Consider the following 14,495-nt stretch of genomic DNA (forward strand, 5'->3'; position numbering starts at 1 on the left):
GTGTGTGGCACAGAGGCCCCTCCAGAACTCTCCAGTGACCCACACAGCTGCCCACTCTGCTTCCAGAGCTTCTCCACAGCTCTGCCCCCTCTGCTCTGTTTGTTGTAAGGAACTAGCCGAGTCACTGTACAAGGGTAGACATTAGAACAGAAGAGTTTTCACTGTGTTTAAGGCAAACCTCAGGATGAACAGTTGTTTTCTAGAAGTACTTTGACCTTGAAGACATCTTGGTAGAAATTAGTGATTGTTTTCTATGATTTATAGAGTTGTTTTCTGAAGCAGCTCTACAGCCTTTGCATGACTTTAGTCACAAGGTGCTCCTGGCACATCTGGAACTCTTGGATTATTGGGTACTGAAAACTGTACTCAGTAAACACTGAAGTGCTTGGGGATGTGATGCTTTTCTTCAGAAAAACATATAGATTAAATCAGGGACTTTGGTATGAGGAACTTGTTTATCTCCCCCCCCCCCCCCCCAAAAAAAAAAACAACCCAACTGTGTAGCCATCAATAAATATACCTTTGGACAGCTGGTTCAAGGTTTAGTCCATCACAGGCTGGACCTTCCTGCTGCCACACAGGCCTAAAATTCATCTTGGAGTGACCTCTTTGTTTGATCATCTCGTGCACACAGAATACCCAACATTTGTCCTTTATCACCTTCCCCATTTTGATATGATCTAAAGAAAAGAAACCTAAGTATCTAAAGATAGAAAAATGTGCCAATTGTCTGCAAAGTGACTGGCAGAGCTAGTATCTCAATGCTCTCTGATTCAGGCTGATGGTGTATGTGTGTTAGTAAACCCTGTGGTCACAGTAAACATTACTACTGAGCCTTCAAAGGGGAGCCCTTTGATTCTTTCTGTGCTCAGTATGTGGTCACTGGCCTTCCTAAACATGTTGACCTCCCAGGTCCTTATTCCTAGGTCATGTCAGCCATGGCTTAGGTCGTGTACCCACCCCTGAGAAATGGTTTGCTCCTTCCTGGGTGTTGAGCAGAACTTACTCTCACATATTATGGAGGCTCTGCCTCCTCTGGAGTCTTCACTTCTTGGACAGAGCCCAGTCTTTCCCTTTGTTTTCTTGGCTGTCAGAGGAGGACCACCTGTAAACCGTGTGAGAACTGTTCACTTCTCCAGTCCCAACGGCTTCCACTGTCTAAGCACTGCCTGAAACTCTGCCTCTAGACTTTCTGTTGGCATCACCTACACTGTGCTGCCCGTGACTCTTGATGTCGACATACTCAGCTGTCAGTCTGAAGTCAGCTTCCCAGTCCGCTCCCTCCCTTTTGAAGTTGCCTCTCTACTTGTGATCTCTTCACACCAGCTGCCAAAGTCCTGTTAACCCACTCCCTCCACCAGCTCCCTTGTTTTCCCAGTCACTGAGCTGCCTGGGTCTTACTCCCTTGGGCCCAGCAGACAGCGAGGGTGCTGCCTGTCTTGTTCAAAGGGTGATGAATGAGTGAGAAACTATTCATGAGTCTCTAGACCCCAGACAGTAAGAGATAGACATGTTTTGCCCATAGTAGATAATAAAATATTTGTTCATCCAGTTTGGATGTGTATAACAACTTAGCATATTCTTGATTTTCATTTCCTTTAATAATGTGTCCCTGTTTTTGTTGTTTTGTTTTTCTCTATTCAGGGTTTGAATACCGACTCCGAGAAATATGCAAGGACTTGCTGGGTCCCGTTCACTGCTCCACTGGAAGCCAGTGGGAGTCAACAGTAGTGGTAGGTGCTTCCTGCATTCTTGCCACAAGAGCTATAGTGCATTTCATGAAGGTAGAATTTTGGAAATAAGACAGAATGCTTTGAGAGTTCTTACCATGAGGCATCCAGGGCCTGCCTGAGCCACACTCAGTCAGTGGGATACTGGCATGCTGGCACTGCACACCTGGGCAGGAGTTCAGTAGGCACTGGTCACACCTGTGCTGAGAGAAGTGACCTACCAGCACTTTTGGTGTGGTAATAATGAAGGATCATGTTAGGCCTAGTGGCACATGCCCTTGATCCCAGTACTTGAGAGGCAGAGGCATGCAGATCTCTGAGTTTGAGGCCAGCCTCACCTACATAGAGAGTTCAGGCCATAGCCATGGCTACATGGTGAGACCTACTTTAAAAAAAAATCATGTCCTGTCTTTGTGAGAACTAGTGTCTCTAGTAAGGGAGCACACGCAGGCAGGGAGGTTGTCAAGCTGCCCTGAGACTGAATTGCCCCCGAAGAGTGGCAAGAATGTAGAGAAGGACATTGCAAGTGAAACCTGTGGATGAGGAGAAGCAGCCTGCAGACCTGGACCAAACATTCTGGTGGAGGTAATGAGGAAGGCAGTAAAGGCGTGCTACACACATGAGGTTACATTGACAGACACACAGGAAGCAGAGAAGGTGCTGTGGGATGATGGGCAGACACATGCAGAGAGTAGATCTTTAAGCTCTCCTGAGGACCCAAAAGTCAGTGGTAAGTTGGATTAGTGTGGTGGCCATGGAGAAGGGCAAGGAGACAGATCCTGTATGTATTTAGTAGCAGAACCAACAAGGCTTGGTAGGTAGGTGAGTTGTGTGGGAGGAAAGGGGATAACGGACTTTTTACCTTCATAGTTTTTGGCTTGACAAAGGTGGATGAGAGTGCCATTGACTGAGTTGGAAAAGGAGCCAGTTGGCAAAGGATAGGAGAAGCTATGGATCCAAGCATTAGCTCACAGCTAGCACCTGCTCTGACCAAGTACATTCTGGCGTGATACGGCCTTAGTGTACAAGGCTGACCTAGTTCCTATTTGTAGAGAGGGACAGACTTACATGTATAGTAGCTTGGGTGTTAGAAACAAAGAAAGATACAGTGGATAGATGGATATGGAGTATTGGTGGGATGCTATTTTGTAGGGAGTGATCTAAAAGGCCTAACTTCCTGAGCAGAAGAAACTAGAAAGTCATGCACGTGTTTGACAGAAAAGTGTCCAGGCAGAGGGAAGAGCAAGTGCAAAGGTCCTGAGGTGGAGTTAAGGACAGCTGCGCAGAACAGCAGTCAGAAGGCCAAAGGGAATGAGATGGCAGAGCTTGGCATGTCAGTCTTCACAGGCTTTGAAGGCAGTGCTGTGTACAGTGGCTGCTTCTGTTTTCTGTTTGTTACTTTCATGCAGTACTTTCGGTTGACTAATGAAATTCTGGCTTCAGAATCTTCCTCTTAAGGGCCCTGTTGATAATATTCTTATTCAGACTTTAGCATTGTGTGCTGTTGTTAGAAGATCTGGTATAATCTGATTTCCATGGTTTTGCTTTTGGGATCCTGTCTTGAGGGTTTTGGTTTTTTTTTTTTTTTTTTTTTTTTTTTTTTTTTGTACAAAAGTGTACATGGTTGTATAAAGATATATTTATTACTGGTTGGTTTTATCACCACAGTAGAAAAGTATCTAATACAGTGGCTGTTTGGTATTGTTTTTCAGTATGTTACTGGTATGATATCTGTGTGTTAATTTTCTATCCTACCACTTTGTTGAAAGAATATGTCAGTTTTAAGAGACTTTTGGTGGAGTCTTTAGAGTCTGTTGTAGTTGGAATTTTCTTTGGGCCGACAACTAGCTCCCAAATAAAGACATGGAGACTTATATTACTTATGAATGCTCAGCCTTAGCTTAGGCTTATCCCACTAGCTCTTTTAACTTAATTTAACCTGTTTCTATTCATCTATGTTTTGCCTCAGGGCATTTTACCTTTCTTTCATTCTGTATATCCTACTTTCCTGCTTCCTCTGCGTCTGTCTGTCTGGCCCCTGACATCTCTTTTTTTTCTTCCTCTCTTGAGCCTAAATTCCTCCTCCTCCTTACTTTCCCTGTCCAGAAGTCCCACCTATACTTCCTCCCTCACTATTGGCCAGTCAGCCTTTTCTTTTATACCTTTATACCTTAGGCAGGCAAGGTAAAACAGCACCACATCTTTGCATGGTTAAACAAATGCAACACATCTTTACGTAGTTAAACAAATGTTCTGCAGCATAAACAAATGCAACATATCTTTGTATAGTTAAATAAATATTCTGCAACAGTCTGTTGTAGTTGGATTTTCTTTTCTGCCACCAGCCCCAAATATTGACACAGAGACTTACTATTAATTATGAAACCTTGGCCTTTAGCTTAGGCTTGTTCCCAATTAGCTCTTATAACTTAAATTAACCTCTCCTATTAAACCACATTCTGCCATGTGGCTCTTTACCATTTTGTATGTCCGACTTGCTTCATGTCTTGCCAGCATCTCCCATGTACCTAGATTCATCTCCAGTTCCTGTCTCTCCTGAAAGTCCCGCCTATCTCTCCTCCTAGCTGTTGGCATTCAGCCTTTTATTACACCAACCACAGCAACACATCTTCACATAGTGCACAAATATTTTTCAGTAGTCTGTTATTTTGTATGTTATATGAATCATGTCATATGCAGCTAAGGATACTTTGACAGCTTGTCCTACTTTGTATTCTGTTTTTTCCTTCTCTTGACTTGTTCTAGCTAAGACTTTAACTACTATATTGAGTAGCAGTGAAGAGAGTAGACAATCTTGTCTTGTTGTTGTTGTCAGGGTTTCTCTGTGTAGTTTTGGTGCCTGTCCTGGATCTTGCTCTGTAGATCAGGCTGGCCTCGAACTCACAAAGATCTGCCTGGCTCTGCCTCCCGAGTGCTGGGATTAAAGGCGTGTGCCACCACTGCCCGACCACACTGGGAATTTTTTGAGCCTTTTTTCCATTTAGTTTGATGTTGGCTGAAAGTGTATTGTACATAGCCTTTATTATGTTGGAATATGCCCCCTCTTACCCCAGCCTCTCCATGACTTGTCATTCATTTTCTATGTCTGTTGAAATGATTTCTGTCTTTAGACTTATTTGTGGGATGGGTAATATTTGTTGATTTGTGCTTGTGAACCATCTCTGTATATCTGGAATGACACCATCTTGGTCATGATGGATGTACTTCTTGGCATGAGCTTGCATTTATTTTGCAAGTATTTTGTTGAGAATTTTTCCATTGATGTTCAGTGGGAAGATCATCTATAACTTTATTGTTTTGTCTTTATCTGGCTTTGGTGTCAAGATAAAATTGGCTCCATTAAAAACAGTTTGGAAGCTTTCCATCCTTTTCTGTTTCATGTAGTAATTTCTGTAGTATTGGTGTCAGCTCTTCAAAGTTCAGGTACTGGAAGACTTTTTATTGCTGCTTCAATCTTGTTGCTGGTTATGGATCTTTTTAAGTTACTTACTTTGTCTTGGTTTAATTTTGTTATGCTGTGTGCATCTAAGCAATTAGTCCGTTTCTTTTAGACTTTCCAACTTAATGGAATAGTTTTTTTTAAATATGTCTTTATTATTTTCTGAATTTAATTGTTTTCTGTTGTTTGCCTCCCTTTTGATTTTCAAATTAGTTAATTAAGTCTCTGAGGTTTTTGTTGTTGTTGTCTCATTGTCTTGTGGGGTAGAGATCCAAAGACCACTCAGCCTGACTAAAGTCCTAACTGAGAGTCTGTGTTAAGCTGGCAGCTGGTGACTGCCTGGAGGGACTTTACACAGAGCAGCCTGGAATGCATTTTACAGGGAGCTTTAAAGGCAAAGAACACAGAAGCTACATCCTGGTTGGCAGTTGCAGGCGGAAGTAAAACAAACCCTAGTATCGAGAGGCAGCAATACCCAACCACACCAAGAACTCTTAAACATGTCTCTTAGCCTTTGGGGTTGGGCTCTGAAGGATGGCAGCAATCCTACTCTGAGACAGGCTCCTTTTATCTCCCCTCAGCTGGTAGCTGAGATATGTAGCTTCTGATGTACAAAGTTGGGCTTTCTTAGCCCACCACTCTATAGCCCAAGATCCCCCAGTGACCCTTCAATAATTTCTTTCAGTTTCAGGCTAGGAGGAGGTCATCTACATATTGTAAGAGTATGGCCCTGGGAAACTTTACAGAAGGGCACTTAGTGTCTCATCAAACAGGGTTGAAGAGTTTTGAAATTCTTGGGGCAACCTGATCCAGTTAAGTTGCCCGCTGTAACTCCCCCTGGGTCTGTCTATTCAAAAGCAAAGATGGTTGACTTAACTCTGCCAATGGGAGGCCAGAGAATTATTTTTTCAGGTCTAAGACAGTATACACCCATTTCTCTGGAGGACTCATGAATTATCATCACCATGGGGTAATGGTCTCAACTCTCTTATTCACTTCCCTTAGATCATGGAGGGATCTATAATCAGAGGTCCCAGGTTTCTTCACAGGCAAGAGAAGTATATTCCAGGGTGACTGGCCGGGCAGCAGGACACCTGTCTCTCTAAGCCAGTCAATATGGACTGAAATTCCCTTTTGCTTCCTTGGTCATTGGGTATTATTTAATCTGGATGGGGGTAGCTGGACTGGTTAGTTGAACAATTACAGGACTTTGGTGTTGGGCCAGTGGGGTTGGGGCTTGGTCTCTGCCTGTACCCCGAGGAATCTTTGTTGTCAATCTGAGAGGTAGTCCAACTGAATCTTTTGATTGGGGCAGGACTTTCAGCTAGGAGATACTCTTCTGACAAAGGGTAAGACACCAGAATTTTGCTGGGTGTCTGTAAGTCTGTGTCTCATCATCAGAGAAGGTGGTAGTAGCTTTTGGTTTTATGCAAAATGTATCGTCCCAGTAGGATAGGGACAGTTAGGCATGACCAAGAACGAGTGTTTACTGTTCTCTTTCCTAGGTTGATGGAATAGGTGGTGGTCCAGGGTAGTAGGCCGTTTTTCCTGTTGCCTCTTAATTGGCCTAGGGGCTTCTCAAGGAACGAATATGTCACCCTAGTACTTAGAAGTCAGTTCTTTCACCCCTAACAAAAGTGTTCCCTAGGCTCCTGAGGCTTACAGCATAGGAGCCTGGGCCCAGCCACGTTTTCTCTTCCTGTAGGGCACTCATTTTTCTAGTGTCCTTTGTCCTTGCTGCAGCTCATTGGTGGCCTGCCTGTCTCTTGGCCTCCCTATCGCCTGTTGTGTTGAATTGGTTTATTATCTGGGTTTTCTTATAGGGCCACCACTGTGGCCCAGGGAAATCTCTTGTTCTGCTAGCTCTCAATAGTTTTTTTTTTTTTTTTTTTTTTTTTTGTTGTTGTTGTTAAACAACTTTTGAGTTACATCCAGGAACTGGGACCTAGTCACACCTTCAAATGCCTCTAACTTTTATAACTTCTTTCTATCTGGGGCTGACTAGGTGACAGGCAGTGTTGAGTGCCCACCCATTCTCCAGTGCATGTGGGTCTATGGGAGTATAGGTATGGTAAGGTATAGGAGGTGCTTTAGGAATGCAGCAGGATGCTTTAAAGTACTCTGTATGACCTCACTTCCCTTTGACAGGTTTGTGGGCTACTTTGCTGCTGTTTGGAGCCTAGCTAGGAAAGTCTGGCTGTAGTTGTCTAGTGCTCCCTTACCTTGGTTAGTGTTAGGATCTCAATGGGGTTGGTTGGATGGAAACATACTCTCAATATGATGTGTTAACAGCCAGAGATTCTGTCTGGAACTAAGACTGCTTTCTTTGCTTCTAACCTTATGTGGTCCTTTTCTTGTGATGTGAACATGGTGGCAGTACCTCTTGACAGTCATCCTAGGTGGGCTGGTGGAGAGAGATGAATGCCTGTGGTTTCTCAGAGAAAGGGGGGTTCTGGGACTTCCAGCTCCATAGGTCATTGGTTGAGAAGGGAACGTATATCATAAATGGGGGTGGGGAGGTGGGGACTTCTCACTTGGCTCCTTCTCAAAAGGAGTCTGGGGGTTTGCCAGAGGGGAGGAATGACAAGAACTGCCACGGTCTGGGTCAAGTCAGGGGAGTTCAGGGCATCAAGGATGGTAATTGAGACATCTGCTGGATTCTGGTAGGGGGCGAGACTTAGCCAAAAATCTATGTGGGGAAACTGATCAGGGTGGCCAGGATTTCCTGTGATCATCAGCCATGCTGCTTGGGCCTTTTGGTTATCATATGTTCCTGTAGATGGCCATCAAAAGAGGGTTACTAACTCACAAAGGGTATGGAAGACTTCGTATGCCTCCTGAAAATAGTGGAGGAAACAGTCCAAAGGAGTGAGCTGGTTAGAAGCAGAACTGCCCATAAGTTCACTTTCTGGATCTCAATTTACAATGACAAGTAACAGACCAACCAGAAGAGACAAAGATAGACATGACAGGCACAAACAATAATATGGAGACAGATTGGGGTGGCCACAATGTGCTCACACACCTGAAGAGGCCTGGGGAATCTGGTGACAGCTCACACAGATCCTGGATGCTGTGTCCAAAGAGAAGACACCTCACCAGACTTGTCTCTGGAATTGAGAAACCAGGTGACTCACTGAAGGAAATTTAGACAGGGATGTTGGAGGAGCCTGGACTGCTGCAAGCAACACGTTCTCTCAGGTTGTTCACCCTCTATCAGCCGCAACCTGTGCCGAGGTGTTGGGGTTGGTCAAACTGCTGAGGGTCTTGAAAGGATTTTGGTGGGACCTCCAACTGTTGTGGGATAGAGACCCAAAGTCACTTATCATGACCAAAGTTCTGATTGAGAGTTTGTATTAAGCTGGCAACTGCCTGGAGAGATACACTTTTCACAGAGCAGCCTCAAATGCATTTTACAGGGAGCTTTTAAAGGCAAAGAACTCAGGAAAACTCCATCCTGGTTGGCAGTTGCAGGGGAAAGTAGGCAAGCAAGCAAGCAAGCAAGCAAGCAAGCAAGCAGTATAACAGAAGCCGGAAGCATGCAGCTAGCTGGGGCATTTCAACTCTGAGTTTCTAGAATAGTGTTGGGTGCTTTCTCAAGGGATAGAAAGGGATGGTGGTGATGGTGTCAGTTTCAAGTTAAACTACAGGTGGCTCCAGCTGAGGGAAGATGGAGGAGCCTTTGCCCAGTCACTGTTGTTGCTAATTTGTTAATGGTTTGTCAGTTTTGTTAATCCTTTGAAAGAACAAGCTCTTCTTTTTGTTGATTCTTTGGATTATATCTTTCATTTTTGTTTCCTTAATTTCAGCCCTGGTTGGGATCATCTCTTTCTGTTTACTGTTTTTGTCTTTAGTTTGTCCTTGTTTTTCCAAGGCCTAAAGGAAAATCATTAAGGTATCAATTTGAAGTTTCTCAAAAAAATTTTTATGAGCTAAATGCATATAACACATGGAATAAATACATGAATGGATCCTGTTTTCTAATTCAGTATGTTAGTCTCTTTATGTTGGGAAATTGAGAGTTAGTATGGGAAGATATGTGTTAATTCTTTTCATTTTGTTGTTTCTTAGACCTCTTTGGATTAGCCATCCTGCCGTTATTTATTGATTGCCTGTGACTTCTTGGTGTGTTTACCCTTCTCTTCAGAGTGAAGTGTCCTTCTGTTATCCTCTGTAGAGCTGGCTTAGTCAGCATGAATTCCTTTCATCTGATTTTATCATAGAAGATTTTATTTCTCCTTCACTATTGTAGATGTTTTTGCTGGGTCAAATAGTCTGTATTGGCATTTGTGGTATTTCAGAATTTGGAATACATCTTTCCCGTCTCTTCTGCCTTTACATTTTGTCTGTTGAAGGTATTCTGATAGGTCATCAGTGTCTTGACTTTTCTCTCTTGTGACTTTTAATACTTGTTCTTTATGTTTTTATTGTTTAATCTATAATATGCTGTGGAGGTTTCCTTTTCTGGTCCTGTCTCTTCAGATTTCTGTAGGCTTTTTGTACCTGCGTGGTATCTTCTGGACCTGGAGTTGCAGATACTACCCCATGTGGGTACTGGGAACTGAACTTGGAGCCTCTGAAAGAACAGCCACCTCAGCCGTCTCTCCAGCCCTCCTTTAACCTGTTTTCATCATGGAGAGTTTTTCTTCTCCTTCGATTGTAACAGGTAGTTTTGCTGATGTATTAGGCTGGGTTTGCTGTTGTGTTCTGTCAGAACTTGAGAAGTACATCTCTCTAAGCTTGCCTGGCTTTTAAGGTTTCCATTGAGAAGTGAGTAATTATGGTGGCTTGGCTTTATGTGTGACTTGGCCCTTCTCTCTTGGAGCTTGAGGTACTCTTTCCTTGTGCCCTGTGCATTTAGTGTTTTAGCTGTGGTGGTTGTTTACTTGGTGTGCTGTGAGTTTAGTCTGAATGGCACTCTCTTTCCTTAAGTTTGGGACATTTTCTTCTCCAATTTCGTTGCAAACATTTCCTGTTCCTTTGTCATGAAAATCTTCTCTTTCTTGTATACCATGATTCACAAATGCTTTGCTTTCTCTTAATGTCACAAAGATCTTGTCATTATCATTTATGTGCTTTAAAAAAATTTTTTTTGAGATAGGATCTCACTATGTAACTCAGGCTGTCCTTGAACTCACAGAGATCCTTCTCCTGCCTCTGCTTCTTCCTCTTCCTCCTCCTACTTCCTCTTCTTCCTCCTCTCTTCTTTCTCTTTTTCTTCCTCCTCCTCCTCCTCCTTTTCTTCTTCTTCTCCTTCTCCTTTTTTTTTTTTTTTGGGTTTTTTGAGACAGGGTTTCTCTGTGTAGCTTTGTGCCTTTCCTGGAACTTGCTTTGGAGACCAGGCTGGCCTCGAACTCATAGAGATCCACCTACCTCTGCCTCCTGAGTGCTGGGATTAAAGGCGTGCGCCACCACCGCTCGGCCTCTCCTTCTTCTTTTGTTATTATTATTATAAGAAATGGTCTCTGTGTAGCTCTGGGCCCAGAGCATATGAGGTTCTCCTGCCCCCGCCTTCTAGATGATGAGATTACAGACATACCACCATGCCCAATGATATCTTTTGTTTTTATTAAGCTTGTCTGCCAGTACTTTGTGTTTTCTACATGGAATAAGAAATCAAATCGTCGTAAATAAGCATTTTCTATTTTCCAGTTCCATGCCTTCCTCACCTGTCTTACTGTTTTTGCTAAGCACTCCAGTACAAGTTTGAAATCTTTTAATATAATAAGTTATACATACGTTTTTTTATTATTTATCTCCCCCTTTCTGGATAAAGCCAACTTGGTTATAGTTTCATTAGAAAAGATTGCTAAAGCCGGGCAGTGGTGGCACATGCCTTTAATCCCAGCACTTGGGAGGCAGAGCCAGGCGGATCTCTGTAAGTTTGAGGCCAGCCTGGTCTACAGAGCGAGATCCAGGACAGGCACCAAAACTACACAGAGAAACTCTGTCTCGAAAAAACCAACCACCCCCTCCCCAAAATGAAAGAAAAGATTGCTAATTATTTATCTTTCATTTCTATACTTCTCTTGTTTGGTTTAAGACTTGGCTGGGTTATTTGCAAAATAGATAAAGTTAGGGTTCTTCATTTTTTTTTCTCTAAATTTGTATAAGATTGGAAAATTCTGATCTTTGCACTTTTTTTGAGGGTATTTTACCAACCTGGTATTTCTGGTACGTTCTTTGGTAAGAGTTTCTTTGAGAGTGAAGCATACTATGAACAAGCTGTTGCCCCAACACCTTGTTAACTAACATCTTTTTCCATCTTTGACTTCCAATGTCCATGGTTACATGTTGTTTTCCTCTTCAGACTGCTGTGGATAGAACCTGGAGTTTTGTACATTCAAGGCAAATGGTCTTCCATTGAGCTAGATTCCTCAATGCTATAGAATGCTATAGACCACACTCACATTTTAAGTAGAATTTTGGGTGTATGTAAAGAAATCTAAAATAAGAGTTGAGGATGGAGCTCTGGCGTGGTGGTGAATCAGTGCGTGGGTGGCAGAGGCAAGAGGACAAGGTGGTTAAGGTCGTTCTTGGCAGCATCAGAATGGAAAGAGCCTGGTTGCATGAGACCCTGTTTCAAAACTAAAATTTAAAATACGATATGCGATTTTTTTTTTAAGATTTATTTATTTATTATGTATACAGTGTTCTGCCTGCATGCATGCCTGCACTGCAGGCCAGAAGAGGGCACCAGATCTCATTACAGATGGTTGGGAGCCTCCATGTGGTTGCCGGGAATTGAACTCAGGACCTCTGGAAGAGCAGCCAGTGCTCTTAACCTCTGAGCCATCTCTCCAGCCCGGGATTTTTTTTTTTTATATGTGTGTGTTGATTGAACCTAGGGGCTGCACATACTCTGGTGTGTCTTCACCTACCCTCAGCCATTACTCTTGCAGTTTCTCCTCCCTCTGCCCCATCAGCTTGGGCACTTCCTGCATCTGAGTTGCCTCCCTGATCTGACCTGGCCTCTGGCAGCTCCTATTCTCTGCCTAAGTTCTGGGCCTTCTCTGCTGCTGGCAAATACCTTCTACCCGCCTGGTCTCCACTTGGTACTGTTGCTTAGATTTGCTCTTCGGCCTGTGCGGCAGAGAGCCTGCCTAGTAATGACTGCTGCAAACGGAGGCGAGCGGGAGCCGAGGGAGAGATAGAGAATACCAGAAGCCATCACTGCCCCTAAGTGCCTTGTTAACCAGGGTTCCCTGCAGTTCCTGCACTAGGAGAACATCTGTCTGAGGGGCAGCCTAGCAGCCCTCAATCCTGGCATGCCACCTGCTTCTCCCTACAAGGTTAAATCTATGACCCCTGCCCAGGAAGTGCAGGATTACTGGGGACTGTCAGCAAATATAGGGCGTGTGGGGACAGAGCCTGGCCCTCCCTCCTTCCTGGGCCACAGTGTCTTTTCTAGCCACCCTTCCCTCACGCACACTCATCTGGTCCCATCTTTAGCTCTCTGGGTTCATCAGGTTCCCTGGTCTGACCCTTCTCTGACCCTCCCTCCCTCGGCTGTCACTCTTGTGTCCACAGGGGCTGCGGAAGAGGGAGCTGCTGAAGGAGCTGCTGCCAGTCATCGGGCAGAACCTCCGATTCCAGCGCCTCTTCACTGAGTGCCAGGAACAGCTGGACATCCTCAGAGACAAGTAGCCTGCCCTGGCTTGCCCCAGCTTCGGCAGGGGCATGGCCACACTCTTGCCTGACAGGCTAGCCCCCACCTGTCAGGGTGGTAGTGGAGAGAGAACTTGGCAGAAGGTGTATTGTGCTGCACCAGCACAGGCCAGCTCCCTGGGTGGACATACCCTGTGTCCCAGGCCTGGGGTGACTCCAAAGGGGCAGCTTGTCCTTCCACAGGCCCAACTGTGGACCTGGGGCTGGGACTGGGGCTCTGCCTCGCTGCCCTGGGGCCAGCAGCGGTCTCCTGAGCCTGTCTCCGGCTCGGCCCCAAGGTAGACACTGGCTCCTGTCCCGGCGGGTGCCGTGCTGCTTCAGCTCTGACGAAGGAGCCGTCTGTGAGAGCAAGAGCCTGGGAACGGTAGGGGTTCTGCAGTCCGCAGACGGACCCGAAGCCTGTGTGAAAGCAAAGCTGTTCTGACACATGGACTATTTTTGTACTAGAATTTGCTAACTTGGAATATGGAGTTTCTTTTGGTCGATCAGGATATCCCTATAAGTTACTTGGACATTGGTTACTTGTAGGAAATTTAAACTCTAATTATGACAGCTACACTGAAAAATAATTGTACTGAAATTAACTTGTCTATCTTCATTTGGTTTAATTTTTAAATGTTTGTAAAAAGAGACACTTTGTGTGTTGGGGATGGGACAAAGGGGAGGGCAATTTCTTTTCTAAGTGTAAAATAAATGAACATGCATTGGATACCAAACCATCTGCCTGCCTTGCTTGTCCTTCCAATGTCCTGTCCGCTCTCACTTCGAGTCTTTCTCCTGCTGTGGCAGCGACAACATTGGAGCCAGAAGAATCTTCTGTGTCATCTGCCCCCTGCCCCATGTAGAAGTTCGTCTTTGGCTAGCCTGGGGCCATCACACAGGTCACCTGGCACTTGTCATCCCCCAAGTGAGGCATTATGACCCTTGGTGCCTCAGCTCTGTGGTCACTCTGGGCTTCAGCTGTTATGAAAGGTACAGACTTGAGAATATGAATTATCAGAAGCCTGCTGTGGTGACAAATGACTGGAACTATAGCACCTGGGAAGCTGTGCACACAGATGGAAGAGGAGGGACTGATCAGGAAGCTGGAATTTTCTCAGTAAGCAAGAGGCTGCTCAATTAGCACAGGTGAAGACTGAGAGCACAGTCCCCTCCATTACACTCAGAGCTGTCACTGATACCCTGTCCGAGGCAGGAGCCCTGTACTTGGAATCAAAAGGCCTGAGAAACTGACCTGACTGCCCCTTACTTTGAGTCCTTCCCACTTGTTTTCTTACCTAGGTTGTGGTCCTAGAGAAGACCCTGGAATGCTGGACAAAGACAGCATGAAGAGCCAGCCTGTAAGTGGGGGCTTCAGTTCACAAAGCAAATAGCCAAGGAGTCGGTCAGTCAGGCGGCTCCCTTCAGCTGCCGCAAGATAGTCACAAAGATGTCCTTGGAATGAGAGGGCGAGTCTGAGATGTAAACCAGTTACCTCAGCCTTTTTCTAAATCTGCTGTCAGACAGGTGAGGGTATCCTGTGTGGTTATGAGGACCTGAGTCAAGAGGGCAAAGTCCTGGCAACTAGAAACCACTCTTCTGAAGGAAATTTAGCAATTCTTTCTTTCTTTCTCTCTCTCTCTTTTTTTTTTTTTTAC

At 44.7% G+C, this 14,495-nt stretch overlaps 1 protein-coding gene across 1 annotated transcript in view; it reads left to right on the forward strand.

The window, feature by feature from the left end:
- The window catches only part of LOC131922958 (protein HIRA), an 89,761-nt gene extending 76,187 nt beyond the window's left edge, over nucleotides 1-13,574 (forward strand). Inside the window, exons 24-25 of the mRNA XM_059277833.1 lie at nucleotides 1,645-1,733; nucleotides 12,721-13,574. Coding sequence (XP_059133816.1) covers nucleotides 1,645-1,733; nucleotides 12,721-12,837 — 206 coding nt within the window. The 3' untranslated portion in view covers nucleotides 12,838-13,574. The remainder of the gene's footprint in view (nucleotides 1-1,644; nucleotides 1,734-12,720) is intronic.
- The last annotated feature ends 921 nt before the right edge of the window (nucleotides 13,575-14,495 follow it).

This window comes from Peromyscus eremicus, chromosome 12, assembly GCF_949786415.1.
Source record: "Peromyscus eremicus chromosome 12, PerEre_H2_v1, whole genome shotgun sequence".
Classification (NCBI taxonomy): domain Eukaryota; kingdom Metazoa; phylum Chordata; class Mammalia; order Rodentia; family Cricetidae; genus Peromyscus; species Peromyscus eremicus.